This window comes from Spea bombifrons, chromosome 11 (genome assembly GCF_027358695.1).
Source record: "Spea bombifrons isolate aSpeBom1 chromosome 11, aSpeBom1.2.pri, whole genome shotgun sequence".
In the NCBI taxonomy this organism is placed as follows: Eukaryota; Metazoa; Chordata; class Amphibia; order Anura; family Pelobatidae; genus Spea; species Spea bombifrons.
In genome coordinates this window covers 34241834-34258912 of record NC_071097.1, presented here as the reverse complement: position 1 = coordinate 34258912, position 17079 = coordinate 34241834, and the positions used below count along the sequence as shown (strand labels likewise).

At 43.8% G+C, this 17079-nt stretch overlaps 4 gene segments (V, D, J or C); all 4 read left to right on the top strand.

Moving 5' to 3' along the window:
• The first annotated feature begins 1947 nt into the window (after positions 1-1947).
• Positions 1948-4477, top strand: LOC128468466 (T-cell receptor beta chain V region LB2-like). The segment is given in 3 exon segments: positions 1948-2162; positions 2441-2614; positions 4044-4477. Coding segments are annotated over 3 exon segments (633 nt in total).
• Positions 4478-5843: 1366 nt separating this feature from the next.
• Positions 5844-6806, top strand: LOC128468319 (immunoglobulin heavy variable 3-43-like). The segment is given in 2 exon segments: positions 5844-6216; positions 6331-6806. Coding segments are annotated over 2 exon segments (522 nt in total).
• A 4969-nt stretch (positions 6807-11775) lies between these two features.
• Positions 11776-12864, top strand: LOC128468469 (T cell receptor beta variable 7-4-like). The segment is given in 2 exon segments: positions 11776-12126; positions 12467-12864. Coding segments are annotated over 2 exon segments (369 nt in total).
• A 1821-nt stretch (positions 12865-14685) lies between these two features.
• Positions 14686-15362, top strand: LOC128468318 (T cell receptor beta variable 6-1-like). The segment is given in 2 exon segments: positions 14686-14790; positions 15013-15362. Coding segments are annotated over 2 exon segments (396 nt in total).
• Positions 15363-17079: the final 1717 nt, after the last annotated feature.

Below are 17079 nucleotides of genomic sequence, written 5' to 3'. Positions count from 1 at the left end.
TTTTCGCTTACCCGCTCGGCGCCCCTCTCTCTCTCTCTCCTCTGCGGCGAGTCTCCCTGTTCGGTCTCGGTGCCGGCTTGTAATGCAGAGCGCCGGAAGTGACGTCAATTTCCGGCGCTCAGCATTACAAGCCGGCACCGTGGCAGAGCAGGGAGACTCGCCGCAGGACTGTTTAAAGGTAAGTACCGGGGGGGGGGGATCATAGATTATGGCGTCGGCGAAGTTTAAAATGCCCCCCCCGGCGTCGGCAGGGGGGGGCGGCGTTTTAAACTTCGCCCCAGGCGGCGTTAAGTCTTCGGCCGGCCCTGCCTGTTACTCTTTCCTGTCTTGCCACCGTATCTCAGTCGTTCTCTGCCGATTTGAAGATGAAGCACATTCTGTGTCTGTCTCTCGCGGGGTTCTGGCTGCAATGTGAGCGCCTGATTTTCTGTCCTGTTACTTTGTGTCAGCGCGTGTCTGCGTATTGTATCGCTCACATAATCTGATCATTGGAGCTTTAAGTTAAATCGATGCAATAAAACATTTTTATTATGTACCCCCCCCCCCGAAATGTATTAACTCTCTCCTCTCTGCAGGCTGTCTCACTGCCGACGTTATCCAGATACCTAAACTCCAGCTGTCTCATCCCGGGGACAATGCGACTCTTCGATGTGAACACAGCGAGTCCAGCTATCTCACCAAATGCTGGTATCGTCAATTGAAGGAACAGGAGCTTAAATTAATCGGCTGCACCTACAACATGGACAAACCTAATTTGGAACGGGAGTTTGAGAATAAAGTAACGATTTACCCTGAAAGTGCTCAGAAAAGCCATTTGACCGTTATTGGCGTCTCGGTGGAGGACGGAGCAGCTTATTACTGTGCCAGCAGCATACACGGTGTGATGACAGTGTGCGGAGGCTGTACAGAAACTGTAACCCCACCTTGTGCCCAAGAATGAGAAGGATCTTCACGGTCTGGGGGTTTAATCACTCAGTGGTGAGTCCCAGCTTGAGCGAAAGAATGAGGAGTCTAGGCTTGATTCACTCTCTGTGTGAGCTGCTCCCCTACTACGGGGTCACGCAACACGTGAACTCCTCAGTTATAGGGGTGCTGGGTGCCCGAGACACCCGTCTTAGCGTGTTCCTCTTAAGCATTTGAGGGAGAGCGTCTTCTACAGGATCTTTCTGCATGCTGAGATTAAAACATTACTTGAAAATGTTATGTGTTTCGTGACATCATTAGCGATAACGTGACATCAACGTCAATACAAGTCATTGGTTCTCAGCAGGGGTTAATGCCACCGTATTCATATCTGCCCATACAAGATGATATACGAGTCAGCAATTACCCCACCAGCAAAACAAGTCATCTTAAACCCTTCCTCACCATATTTCCAGGGTTAAAATATAGGGGGGGGGAAGCACAGAACTCATCCCATGCCTCACCCCACATTCTTGTGAAATAAAGGGTTAAAAGTAATAATAATAATAATAATAATAATAATTAAAGAAGAAACAACGGGAGCACAGGAGTCACCTATGCTGCCCCCATCTCCAACAGGGGATATAGTTGTGCCCCCTGAGATTATTTATTTAAAAGTGAGAGAAAGTCAGCGGCCATTAACCCTTCCCTAGCTAATAGGGAGTCCCATTCCATAGTTTACCAAAAATCAGTATTTTTTTATATTTTTCTCGAGATAATGGAGACGAGGCACATACACATGACAAACATGCACCTGTCCAAAATCATCATATGATGTGAAAAATAGAATAATTTTAACATCAAAAATAACACAAAATGGTTTTTAATGCGAGAAAAAAATTAAAATAAAAACTTTATTAATGCAAAAGTAAATGGGACGTCCGATTTCATTTTTTTTGAGGTTCTAATTTGAACTGTTCTTCTGCAGAAATAAAATGCTTTAACCCCTAAATGACAAAGCCCGTACATGTACGGGCTCAAAATGCATTGTTTTAAAGGGTTTTATCCAGCAAACCGCAACGCAGCCGGCAGCCGGGGAGGAAATAGCGTGAGTTAACAGGAAGCTGCGAGCCAACAGCAACAGTAACAATATTACAGACAGAATGAAGAGATTGAAACATTTTAGAATCCCCGTGGATCAGGCTACTTGAGAATGATAAGGTTCCTGCAGCTTTTTCTCATCCAATGCTTTCTTCTAAGTAAGTCCAGAACCATTGTCTGGGTTGATACAAAGAATCAAAGGATGAGATTTGACCCGACGGAGGTCTTTCTAAGCTATCCAGGAACCCACCATTACTTTGTTGTCTTCTTAAAGAGCCATTTTGAATTATTGACACCCCAAAAGACACAAAAAGGGTCAGTAGAGGTAGTTTAGCGCTAGGAGCCGCTGGGTTGAAGGACGCGTGAAACCAAGTGTTGAAATTGACGTCCTAATTTTGGCCTAACCTTTCTCTTTTTTTGCATCGTTCTTCTACAGGCTGGGGCCGCGGGGCCTCGGTAAGCGTTATTCAGAAGAAACTCCTGATAATTCCTGAAGGCGATCCGGCCGCAATTACCTGCAGCTACAACGATTCATCTTACATAACCTTATTTTGGTACCGGCAAAGGGCTGGACAGGCCATTACGGTCATCGGTTACTCTGCAGAACAGGGTGAATATGTGATAGAAGACGAGGACATAAAAAAGAAAAACTGGGCCATAGAGAGGCCAGAAACTCTCGAGTCGCAACTGACGGCGAGCAAACTGGAGGCCGAGGATTCTTCCGTGTATTACTGCGCCGTTAGTCCACAGTAACAAACAGTAGGGTCACGGCTAGCAGAAAACCGGGGCAGAGGAGACACTTCCGGAGGACGCCAGCAGGTGGCGCTACTAGTCCGTTGGAACAAAAACAGACATGTGGGCATCTTCTCTACCAATCAGGAGGATCCTATGAAATAAAAAATATCTCGCTTTAACCCATTTTATCGCAAGGCTTTGAGAATAATGTCTTCCCTTTGGTTAAGTTGGAAGGTATCCATGACATCTGTGCGTTTGTTGTGGGAAGGCTATGTGCGTACAGGCCACACACACACGCTATCTTCTGCCTCTTTATTAGGAACCCAGCCAGACTCGGAGGTATCAGCCTCCCATAAAACCAACGTTACAGATATGAAGTGATACATGCCGTTTCTGCCATTTCCCTCTGCAGTATCCGCACGAGAAGAACCAATGAGTTGGCAGGAGAGTTTGTACGAGAGTTTGGGTATTAACTCCCTAAATTCTCCATATAAAGTTCTCTCCAAGCCAAATTTCTCTGTTCTCAGAGCAGAAGCTCGATAGAGTTGATCAATCATAATGCTAAGTCATCAGGATGAAACTTTAACTCTCCTGCAAACTCTCCTGCCCAGCACCTTTTTAGTGAATAAACTCCAATGACTTGGCTGAGCCTACACAATGTGTCCTGTAATCAATGGTTAATGTGCATTCTTCAGTCATCTTGTAGCTAAAAACCATTGGTGCTGGCTAGGCCTGGACCGGCCATCTGGCTTGCCGTACAAATGCCCGGTAGGCCGTCGGCTGGCAGCACCCAATGCCGCTCCAGCAGCAGATTGAGTGCTGGGGGGTGCAGCCATTGGCCGGATAAGTCTATTTTATCACATATACTTAAAGAAAATGGGTGGAGTTGAGGCAATAAATGGAAGCATGCGCCCACGGGACTGTCACACTAGGAGGCAGAAGACTTGGTAGACAATGATGCTGGTTGGATGCTGGGAATCGGTTTGACACATTATTCTCGAATAGAATGTTGTGCGTTTGTCGCTTACCTTTCATCTTAATGCGAAAAAATTTAGATTTCAAAGCCTCGGTTGATGAGAAGATGAAGGTTTGGACTTTGCTGGTTGTCCTGGCCACCGTTCCGTGTAAGACATGGAGGTTATGGTTACATAGATGGTCAGTCTTGTGGTTTGTTTAGGAGTCTTAGTGGATTGAATGTAGAATCACTAGTCATCTTTTTATTTATGTGTTGTAGGTGGGATGATAGATCCACCTTCATTAGGTTTGCGTTCCAACTTATCCTCTAACCGTCTCATCCCCTCCAGGTCCGGGCTCAGGAGTGGTCATCACCCAACATCAAAAGCATCTTTTGGTGACGGTCGGTGACTCCACCGAGATGACTTGTCACCAAGATGATGATACCTATTTGAACATGTTTTGGTACCAACACAAACCAGGAGAAGGCATGAAGCTCATGGTCTGGTTACCAGATGTTAGGAAAGATAACGCGATGGAGGACGACTACGGAAAATCCTGGGAAATCGAGAGAAGCGACGTCCAGAATTCAGTGCTGCGCCTGAAATCATCCCGGCTACAGGACGCAGCTGTGTATTTCTGCGCAGCGAGTTCACACAGACACGGGTGCCAAGGAAATGTCTGGCACAGAACCTCAGCACCCCGAGCCACAGCCGGAGAAAACGCAGTTCTCAAATGGACCTGCAGGGGGCATACTTTGTGAACCAGACACTGCAACCATTATATGCACGCTAATGCAATATTACAGCTGAGCGGTCCCTTTAAATTTATGAAGTAGCCTAATTAAAAATGCATGGGAAGATTTTGCAGAATACCCCATTTATATTTGCCCCTTCCCCCCCCCCAGCTATGTGCCACACAGGAGATGTCAACACATCACCTGACATGTAATATACCAATCGCCATTCAGCTCCAGAGCTGGCTTGTGGAAAGTTTCTGGGGGGGGGGGGTTAACCAGACCCTGATGCGCATGCACAGAAAGTATTCCCAATGAGCCTGGGAGCTGCAGCTTCTCCTTTAAAAAAAATAAATTTTAAAGAATGCCTATAAAAGTATTCACACAGTGTTTTAATAAACTTTTATGAAACATTTTTCATTTATTTTCATTATAATAACTATTTACAGTATGAACCGTCACAATCCCGAAATAATATTCATTAACCCCTTAATGACAAAGCCCGTACATGTATGGGCACAGAATGCATTGTTTTCAATGGGTTTAGGGACCGCCCATTGTCCTTAAGGGGTTAACAAAAGAGGTATTGAATGAATATTTAAATACATTTCCAGTATCCCCTCTCTGAACACGTTTTATTAGATTTTCCAGATTTTTTAAATTAACCCTTACCCTACCATACTTGAGTAGGAGGAAGAAGGGGGTGCATGCCAGCCTTCCTTTGTACTTTGTGCTTAAATAAATATATAATTATGTAAATGGGAAAGGAATAATCTGCGAGTTGTAAGTCAATTCGTATGACCTCGCCTGCAACTCAAAAAAAAAGTCACACGCATTACATCCATGTTCGGTGACTTTGAGTCGTAAACTGAGTTTACTCCTAATTTACAAACCTTTTTAGTGAATCGACCCCTTTGGCAGTCCGTAGCAGAGGCTGATGCTGTACTGTAGGGGGCGCTGTCATCTATACTACTTCATTATAGATCAGGATGGGTAAATCAATTACAAGACAAATAATTAGGCGCACGCAACAAATATCAAAACCCCTAGAATATAACGTGGGAGAGACGAAAAGCTCCAACTCTATCAGATTTCCCCCAAAAGTGTAGGTTTAGTGTTTTTTTTAGTGTGGATATTTCTGATATTAGGACATTGTATACATCTATTTTGAACATTTTTAGAGAAAAGTCATAGTAGCCCATGAGGAAATTGACTCTTTAGTTGAAGTTGGTAACTTATATTAGGCCAACATAGAATAAAGTTACATTAGCTTTTGAGCCCCGATGTTTCTTCTTCAAATGGAAACAATGTTGGCCCCATAAAAGTATCAACTTCAACTAAAAAAACAACGTTCTTAAATTAAGGAGGAAAGACAGTGTCAGTTATTGGGTAAGAAACAAAGAGCGGATGTGCGTGTGTTTAGCAGTCTGTACCAGGAGGAGACGTCTGGAGAGGCGGTGGCAATTACTGGAGAAGACCTTTCAAGGGGAAGTAACAGTTAAAAGAGGGGCAACCTGAGAGGGAGTGAGAGTTCCTGGGAACGAGACATCAAGATAGTTATCTGTAGATCCCTCACTATCACAACGAACCAACTAGGAGTAACGTTATAACCACAAAAATACCCCAAAATATAAAAAAAAAACATGAAAAAAACAACGTCCTAGAAGGTGCTTTTTGTTGATTATTTCCTGAGTATAAGAAGAACCTTTATCTTTTATTAACAGAAAATTCCAGCTTTGTGATGAAGACACTCCTGCCCGTGATATTCGTCCTGAATGCTTTGTCAAGTAAGTAGAAGACTCAGGTGATGCGAAGGACACGTGTGAGGCGGGTGAAGGTCACCAAGCTATCACCTATCTTATTTCTGTTCTTCATGAATGAGTATCCTTTCCCTTTCGTAGGTTTGTCCCGTGGCATCGTGGTCACCCAGGATAAAGGATTTGTGTTGCATTCCGGATCGCGGGTGAACATCTCCTGCAAGCATACCGGCGACGGCAGCTACAACATGCTCTGGTACCAACAGAAACCGGGAAAGGGACTGGTGCTCATTGCCATATCGGTAGCAACAGGAGATTCTACGGTGGAGAAAGATTTCAAGGACTCCTGGACTATGGACAGAGCAAGCAACGAGGACTCTGTTCTTGGAAGGAAAGCTGAGTTGACGACTGAGGACTCGGCCGTGTATTTCTGCGCAGCTAGTTTACACAGCCATAGAACTCTGAGCGACGGCCAACACAAAACATCAGCAATGGAAGTCATCAGTGAGGGCATGAAATGCGATAGAAATGCTGCAGGGGGCGCCGTGCCTCTAATGTTTTATTTTCGCTTCATTGAGCCATTTCCAGGAGTAAAGCTTGCGTCTGGTATAAGAACATAGAATCTGCCAGCAGGTCGGCCCCATTCGGCCCCCGTCTAGTCGCCCGTTTCTCCTGCTGTAAACCTTAATCAGTCGTTGGTCTCATCTTAGATTCAGGAGCCGTATGTCTATCCCATGCATGTTTAATACACTCACTGTATTACCCTCTACCACTTCTGCTGGGAGGCTGTTCCGCTTATCCACCACTCTCTCAGTAAAGTAAAACTTCCTTAAATTCCATCTCAGCCTCTGACCCTTTAGTGTTAGATTGCGGTCTCTTGTGATATTTTTCCTCCTTTGAAACAAACTTTATTATATTAAATCCCTTTCAATGTTTCTAAAATATCCCTACCCTACCCTAAATTAATCAAACCTCCCAAGTGTCACATGTTTCACCACACAGTCCCAATTTTCAGACACAGCCCCACGTAGCTGCCTCATTGTTCTGCTTTTGTAGGAAATGGGGGTCACGGTCCCGTTGCGGAGACCTCTTTTGTCCCCTAACCAGATGTGGCCACCTCATGATGCTCCGTTGCCATTTCTAGCTGAAGTCCTCAACAAAGGTGTCCCCATTTGGACACCTGAAATGTTGGGGGGGGGAGTATATCTGTCATCCAGAGGCGGTTGCTCTAAAATATCGTCATCTGAGAAGTGTCTGCACATGGCAGGAAGTGGAGAACCACAGGACTTGTATAAAACCTCGGGGCATGCGGTTTAACTGTGAGAACGTTGATCAGGCAGGGTTAAGGGGCGACGTTCCTGGGCAAAGACTCGATAAAACATAAACGAAGGAACCTCGGAGAGACTGACTTTGGTAGAAGGGCTCATAAGTCCACTTTATAACCCGTGCTGCTTCTCATTCCAGGGAACTGAAGCTTGTGCCCTACATGGGAGAGATATGGGGATTGTTGGTTCTGGTCGTCCTGCCGAGTAAGTGGGGCGAGGCAGACTGGGGTGCATATTCTGGGAGTTGGATCCTTGAGTCAAGGACCTGAGTCTGAGGATCATTGATTAAAATAAGAGTAACATGTTTTAGGCGGGAACAATTAATATTAACGAGTAGGTCACATGGAGAACGAGCTGATGTCCTTCAGCTTTTGGCTTCAGACTTGAGCTGAACCTCCGTTGACTCCACAGTAGTAGTAGAGAAGAATCCAGCAGTTACGCCTTTTTGTCCTCTTTCTTTCAGACCCGGTCTTTGGGGTTCAGGTGGAACAGGTTCACAAACTCATTCTAGTTCAGGCCGGGAACCCCGTGGAGCTGCGGTGTCATCACGATGACATCAGCTACTATGTCATGCTCTGGTACCAAAAGCAACGCGGAGAGGGATTGAAGCTCATGGTTTATTCCACCGAGGAAAACTCTAAACGCGATGAAAGGGAAGATGGATTTAAGTCGTGGGCTTTTAAGAGAACAGATATCAGGAATTCAACCCTCGCACTGTCACGGGCTCAGGTGGCAGACTCGGCCGTCTACTTCTGCGCAGTCAGTAAGCACAGCAACGTACCGAGGGGTAGCACCAAGCACAAAACCTGCAGCAGGGTTCAGCACCAATCACAAGGACAGCTCGGGGGGGAGGGGGCGGTACAGCTATTCACAGACCTGCAGGGGGCGCTGGTTACCAAACGACAAATATAGAAATGAGCAGATCGGCCCCATTCGGCCCCCGTCTAGTCGTCCGTTTCTCCTGCTGTAAAGACTCAAACCTTAATCAGTCGTTGGTCTCGTCTTAGATTCAGGAGCCGTATATCTATCCCATGCATGTTTAATACCCCCTCACTGTATTACCCTCTACCACTTCTGCTGGGAGGCTGTTCCATGTATTTACTACCCTCTCATTTTAAAAAAAAAACAACGTAAAGATTATTTGGCCCTGTATAATGCATAGTTTATTTAGTTCCAGTGGTACGTGTATTGGTGTGATATATATATATATACCGTATTTATCGGCGTATAACACGCACTGGCGTATAACACGCACCCCCATTTTTGAACAAAAAAACTGAACAAAAAAAACTTCATCAGAATCACTGCTATCTGGGAAACCACACACACACACACACACACACACACAGTAAGACACACTCACACTCAGACACACACACCCTAACCCCCCTTCTCAGGATCTCCCCTCTCTCTCCCTAACCCCATCCCGGTCACTTACCTTCAACTCCTGTGTTGGAAGCGTGAGGCTTTTGTCTCGGGTGCCGGCGCTTCACTGCTGAGCGCCGGCACCCGAGACAAACGCCTCACGCTTCCAACACAGGAGTTGAAGCGCTGAGGCAGGCGGCAGGCGGCGGCTGAGGCAGGCGGCAGCTGAGGCAGGCGGCAGGCGGCGGCGGCTGAGGCAGGCGGCAGGCGGCGGCGGCCGCCAGCAGAGGAGTCCTGGATTTCTGTCAGTCAGGGGGGCCCGAGAGTTGCCGAGCGGTCGTCTTCAGCAACCGCTCGGCACCCCTTGGGCCCCCCCTGACTGGCAGAACTCCAGGGCCCGGTCGCAGTTGCGACCCCGGTAGTTCCGCCACTGGCTCTAGGATTTATCGGCGTATAACACGCAGGTAGGGTTTCAGCTTAATATTTTAGTTAAAAAAGTGCGTGTTATACGCCGATAAATACGGTATATTCACATATGAAGAAGTGTTAAAAACATTAAGAAAACACCTTTGTTTGGAGAGACGTCTGTAAGAGAGGAAACTTCCTGAATGTAAAAGGAAGCCGGAACCCGCAGGAAGTCTCCGCAGGACACACGCCGGTTAACTCCACCCCTGCCAGAACGGATCCCACAGAGAGGGCCGGGCGGGGGGATTCAAAGGGGATGGAATAGCTATACTGCAGAGCATCGCGTCAACAGAAAGAATAACATTGTATTTCAGTATATAATTATTGGTGTGATGTAAGGAAGTAATACTTTACAGAGGGGGTGGTATATGAGTGAAACAGCCTCCCAGCAGAAGTGGTAGGGTTCAAACACGCATTGGGATAGGCACACGGCTCCTGAATCTAAGACGAGACCAGCAACTGATTAAGGTTTGAGTCTTTACAGCAGGAGAAACGGGCGACTAGACGGGGGCCGGATGGGGGCCGATCTGCCGGCAGAGTCTATGTTTCTACATCTATCGATCTTGACTTTCTTTTAACTGTTTCAGGAGGCTGAACCTCGGGAGTCGGATGGAGATGTGGCTACTTGCGACTCTGACCTTTCTTCCATGTAAGAGATATCGGGGGGGCAGTGCCCTGGGTCCAGCTGTTTTGAGGGGTACCGATCCAATTTCGGGAGTAAATATTAGAAAGCAATTAATAACCCCAAATCAGAGAAATAGATGCTTTGTGAAGATTTGAGGTATTACGGATGTCACACGCACCAAGAATAATAAAATAATAAATAATAAAGGAATAATAAAAAATGTTTTTTTTTTTATAAAAATCCTTTATTTTGCTTTTCTTTTTTTTTAATCCAAATTAAATATTTTATTTAACAGATGAACAGATTTTTTTAACAGGGTTGATAAAATGGGAAGCATTAAATATTTTTCTATTACTTTTTCATTTATTTGTGCGTTTTCTGTTTGTTTTTTTTCTTTACAGGTTGGTGTCTTGGAGTAGAGGTGCGGCAAACTCCCAGACTCCTGGTAACTCAGGATGGGACTGCTGTGACGCCTCGCTGCCACCACACCGACCCCAGCTATTTTGAGATGTTCTGGTACCAACAAAAACCCGGAGAGGGGTTGAAGCTGATGGTATACTCAGCAGACACCAACACTGAGCGTAATAATGCAGACGATATGGAAGAAGGGTTTAAATTATGGGTTTTTAAAAGACCTCATATCGTGAATTCCACCCTTGAATTGTCACTGCCACAGATGGTGGATTCGGCAGTATACTTCTGCGCAGTCAGAAAACACAGTCAGATATTTCGGGGCAGCGCCAAGCACAAACCTGGAGCCCGGATCAGCGCCAACTACAAGGACAGATCTAAAGCAATGACTAGTGTCATTCTCTATAGTCACCTGCAGGGGGCGACGTTACACAAACCCTGCATTACAATTTACGGACATCTCCCAAACACCTGCGTCGCTTCATTACTCAATGGTTTAGATGGAATGTGAGAAAGTTTAACTTTGCTGAAAGAGTGGTAGGGAAGTGGAAGAGCATCCCGGTTGAAGTGGTAGAGGGTAATACAGTGAGAGGATTAAACATGCATGGGATAGACATACGGCTCCTGAATCTAAGACGAGACCAACGACTGATTAAGGTTTGAGTCTTTACAGCAGGAAAAGTGGGCGACTAGACGGGGGCCGGATGGGGCCGATCTGCCGGCTTTCCATTCTGGCCTTCGGACTCTAATGAGCTTTGTCGCATGTTGATCAAAAAATCTAAATTGTACAGATGGGCTGAACTTATTAAAGGGGGACATGACATTAATGGGTTAATCTTAATCAAACCCAAATTCTGCATCAAAAAGGTGATAAATGAACTTTATTTACAGTTTAATTATCAGGGGTTTATGTTTGGATATTCATTTAGATAGAATCTCTGCTAGATATGGGATTCAGTGGAATCTGTTTCTTATTTATTTATTTAAATAAAAATTACATTTTCCTATCATTTCTTAAAAATTTTAACAATTCTTTAAAAAATTCTTAAAAAAAATTCATCTTGGTCTAATCATGTGAATTTTAAATTTTTTATCGCCTTAGTAAAATATCAATTTAAGATATATAGTTTGATCAGCTTTTTTTTTTTTTTTTAATATATATTTATATAAAATTCCGGTTACGTTCTTACTTAGGAAGGAGTTGATACACAATCTAAAATCTCCAACAACATAACTAGTTGATTAATCAATTATTGCCCCAAAAATTTAAAAATCCATTTTTCTCTGTATGATTTGTCTGTTTTTTGGTAATGCTAAAAAAAAAAATTGTTTGTAATATTTACAAAAATATTAAAATTTTGCAGGTGGAACAGAGGCAGTTATTCTAAAACATATAAAACAGAACGTTTCCTGAGTATAGGAGGAAGCCGGAAACCGGAGGGCGTCTCTGAAATATAGAAGGTTTGCAGATTAACCCCACATCTGCCAGAACCGATCGCATAAACCTGGCAGGCTGGAGGATCAGATGCAGTAGGCATTTACATGAATCAATAGGCATAACTCCATTGACAGCACACGAAATACAAGAGAAAGTTTATTTTTAGACACTTTTTGGAATATGATTTTCGGTTTTCTTATTTTTCTTTTCTTCCGATGACCATAATTGTTTTAGGAGACTGACCACCGGAATTCTCATTCGTAAAATGTTTGTGACCTTTCCACTGCTTATGGCTTTGATTAGCCTTCCGTGTGAGTATAAGTAGCATCCAGGGTGCTCGGGGATGTGAAGAATGGCAAAAAAACCCCCCAAAAAACAAGAAACACACATATTAAACGGGGAGTCTGGGATTTTTTTACGCTTTTAATTTTCCATATGATATTCCTACCAATTGAGCGACATTAAAAAAAAAAATGAAATATTAAAATAAAAAATATTCTGTATTCTACTTCTGGGTTTAGTCTTTTTGCAGATGTCACCTGAAAGTTAATAAGAAACGGGTTTTAATATTTTGTTCTCTTTTTTGGATACTCTTTTATTTTTTAATTTTTATCATTTTTTTTAATCATTTTTTAAAAATGTTATTTCCAGGTCCGTGCCTTGGGGTGGAGGTGACGCAGACTCCCAGGGTCTTAATAACCCAGGCTGGGGAGAACGTGGCGCTCCAGTGCAACCATACTGAGAGTACCTACCTAACGATGCTCTGGTACCAGCAGAAGCCTGGGGAAGGACTGAAGCTCATGATCTATTCGACGGATGCCAATGTTAAGAGCGATGCAATGGAGGCAGAATTTCAGGCGTGGGATTGGAGCAGACCTCACGTTCAGTATGCCACCCTCAAACTGTCACACGCTGGCACCACGGACTCAGCCGTATATTTCTGTGCAATCAGTAGACACAGTTACAAATCATAAAGCAGCGCCAAGCAGAAAACCTACAGCTCTGGGGTGAAACCTCTAGAAATATGGACAGATTTCATACTGACCTGCAGGGGGAGACATTGAGCAACATCAGCGTCACAGTTTATATGAGACTACCACGATATATATATATATTTATATTATTTATTTATTTTTTGTATTTTTTTTATTATTTATTTAATTTTTATTTCTAAAAATTAGATGAGGCCAATATTTTATGTTATTTCCTTTTTGATTAAATAATTCTTTTTTTTTTCACATTATGTATCGTCACATTTACCATAAATCCCCTTATTGCAATATATTTTTAATTAAAACATATGGTATTTTAGAGGGGTTTTTTTGCTTTCATTATTACATATTTTCATGTGTCATAAAAAATTTTAATTAATAGAAATTTCAAAATTAAAAAAAATTGTTTTGTAATGAGTTTATTTTTTTTTTTAAATAAAATAATTCTATTTTTGCATAATATAGTGTTATTTTCAAAGCCTTTATTTTTTACGCATTTTGATTTTGGAGGATTTTGTGTTTTAATTATTACACTTGTTTTGCTTCAAAATTTGTTTTATAATGAGTTTTCATTTCTACACGTTATTTTGCCTTTACTAAAATAATGCATTTTTTTCACTCAATAATTATATCGCTCGTTAATGACTAAATACTTATTAATTATCTTATTAAAATAAATCAAATTTAATGTTGTTTCCAAATGTTATCGGCACAAATATTATTCTATTAACTAATATTTTCATCAAACAAACATGTCTCAGATATTTGTGTTACGGTGAAAGAAAACATGTATTTTTGTAAAAATATGGCCTAATATCATGAATTAACCCATAACCGTCTTGATTACATCCCCTTCTCTATTACTTTTACTGTAGGAATTAGTGGAGTGTATCCCGCAGAAAAATAGAAGCTTAAAATGTAAAAATGTACATAATTCTGAATAATAATAATAATAATAATTTCATGTAATATATGTTCTATATTATTTTATTTCTTTTGTATGAAATATACAATGTCAGATGTCAGGAACCAACAGAGTAAATGTCGTAACAAAGAATTAAAAAAAAAGACACAGGAAGAGAGAGGCGAGTATTGAAAAAAGTCAAATTCAAAGAAATTCCAAAAAAGTGAAATGAGTAAAGAAAATGGGGGAGTCAGAGAGGGAAGCAGAAGAAAGGTGGCAGACAAATTCTAATGAGAAATGGTTAATATATATGGAGAGAGAGAGAGAGGGAGAGAGAGAGAGAGAGAGAGAGAGAGAGGGAGGGAGAGAGGGAGAGAGAGAGAGAGAGAGAGGGAGAGAGAGAGGGAGAGAGGGAGAGGGAGAGAGGGAGAGAGAGAGGGAGAGAAGAGAGAAGAGAGAGAGAGAGAGAGAGGGAGAGAGAGAGAGGGAGAGAGAGGGAGAGAGGAGAGAGAGAGAGAGAGAGAGAGAGAGAAATAGTTTAATGGGTAAGGAGAGTCTTTCGAATAGCAAAAGAGACACAGAGAGACAGATTGGTAAAATTATACAGTTTAAAAAGAACACTGGAACAGTCTTCAAAAAGAGGAAAACCGTATGCCATTTGTCAGTACGGTTGTTTTAGTGTTAATATTAACCCTGATACAAATTAATCACTTTAAGGAACGCCACATGCAAAGTTACATATACGCCTATCGAAAATTATCAAAACTAAAAACCAGGGTCATAACTTTTACAGAACAAGAGGGGCAGACACCAAAAGGAGTGGGGGGGGGGCTTATAAACTGCCCGGTGGTAATGCCCCTCTGCCCCCCTCCACTTCCAGAACGGGATGTGATGTCAGCACAGGGCAGGACCGCCAATCACACCCTGGGCACCCAGAGCCCTGCTTATGACTTTGCTATAGAGGGTTCCAAGCTGGGGTAACAATTCTTTGTTATTTTTGTTCTAGAAAACATCTGGAAGAGCATCACATGAAATGAGAATACACGTGTGGCTGGCGTGGGCTCTGACTGTTGTGCCGTGTAAGATTAGAACATTTTGGGCAATTACGTAGAATTATTTAATAGGAACACACGCTTCTTGCCAATGTTTGTTTGAACGGAGGGTGCTGTTTGCACAGTGCAAGGTTGGCATTATATTGGCACACTTGGGAGAAGTCTGGGGTAATACCATGGAGAAGATTTTTTTTATACTTTGATAAAGCTTATCGTATTTTTCTTGATATTACTCGATTTCCTCTCCAGGTCTCTGCTACGGGATTGAAGTTATTCAAGAGCCCAGGTTATTAGTACTCCACGCCGATAAAGAGGTGATACTTCACTGCAGACACAATGATGATAGCTACTACAACATGCTCTGGTACCGGCAGAAACCGGGAGAGGGACTGAAGCTTATGGTGTATTCCGTAAATGAGGGTTCTGAAGATATGGAATCTGACTTTAAAGACAGATGGTCCATCAGAAGAAGACATGTGCGGAATTCCACTCTTTATTTGCAGAAAGCACAGAGAGGAGACTCGGCTGTGTATTTCTGTGCATCGAGTACACAGCGTCACAGAGCAAAGGAACACCTGCCAAAAAATCCTCGGGGCTGAACAGCTTGAACAGCTTGGAGTGAGATAGGGGCAGGAGGAGGAAGAGATCATCTCACAGTTTGTTGGGGACAGGAGAACAGAAAGATCATCTCCTTCTTTGGACCCAAATCCCAGATGCCCCTCTTTCCTCCCCTGATTCCCCTCTTTCTTCCTCTGACGCCCCTCTTTTCTAGGAGCTCAGAATGTTTGCTGGGTATGAGCAGGGCCGGCCCGACAATGGAGCCAAGTGGGGCAACCGCTCCAGGCGGCACTTTTGAAGCCCCTTTTTTTTTTTAAAGCGAAAGGGGCGTTGAGTGGTTTTCGCCTACCAAGCTGTCAGTACCCACTCGGCGCCCCCCTCTCTCTCCTCTGCGGCGAGTCTCCCTGTTCGGTCTCGGTGCCGGCGCTCAGCATCCCAAGCCGGCACCGAGAACGAACAGGGAGACTCGCCGCAGGACTGCTGAAAGGTAAGTATAAGGGGGGGGAGGGTAGATAATGGGGGGGGGGGGCGGCAGGGACGGAGGGAGAGGAAGGGTAGATAAGGGGGGGGCGGCATTATGCCTTGGGCCGGCCCTGGGTATGAGGGTATCGCAGGGTTCTACAGCCCTAAAAAGTGAGTTTGCAATAGTCAGACCAACGATTCACCATTGCCAACTCACAATTGCCCTTGTCTAGACTTGACTTGGATTCACTTGACTGTAGGAGGTAGAAGAACGTATATTAAATCCTTGGTGCCTGGAAATGCCTGCTGGGTTGCTACCCAACATCACCGCATTCTCGCCTGGCATGTGGCCAGGGGCTGGATATACCCAGACATGCTTTACGTGAGCAGAAAAAAGTGGTGTGCATACGCATCAGAGGAGGAAAGAGGGACATCAGAGGAGGAAAGAGGGACATCAATGGAGGAAAGGAGGACACTGGAATTTGGGACCCAAGGAGAGACTGGCTTTTCTAAACAGGGACACTTAGGAGTTATGCGTTATCTTCAAGCACAGATACCTCATGTCCTTCTCTCTACAAGCCGGCACCAAAAATGTAGAAAAAAAAACCTATAAAATAACAATACTTGATGTTTTTCTCACTGAAGCATAGAACAGAAAATATCTCTGGATATGAGGTTTGCCGAAACCCTGTGAGATCTGCCATAAATGTAAACCGGATTCATTGAAAGGGCAGAAAACTGCGCAAAACCAGAACTTTCTACCCCGTTGTGTAACTTTCCCAGTGATGAAAGCAAAAAATAAATAGCTGCAAATATAGAAGTGGGAATAAGCACAGGTGTTTCTCGAATGATATTTTTTTAACGTTACTTTACATTGATGTCCTTGTCAAACTGCCAAATAATATTATTTACTCTTCAAACATGTAGGCATCCCCAGCTGGCGGTAAAGCGAGGGGCCTGTGCTGTAAATATTCTGCACCCCCCCACCACTGCTTGTTCCTTATCTCGCCCCCTGTAGGGAGAGGGTATGTATGCAGAGGCAGATCCTGGGGGGTAGCTGTTGGTCAACAGAGATAGAAGTCTCCGTCAGCTTAGATCCCTCTCTTCCTGCTCCCTGTTTTAGATGGGAGAAAACAGTTGATTCTTACAGGGCCAGACCGGAGATGACGGTGGCGGCGCCGGCACTTTAAGGCCAGTAGCCACCCGATGATGTAGGTGCGGCCCGGCATATCCTGTCGGTGGCGGCACTTATGTCAGTGTGTTTTTATGCTCATGTAGCATATCCAGCCACTGGCC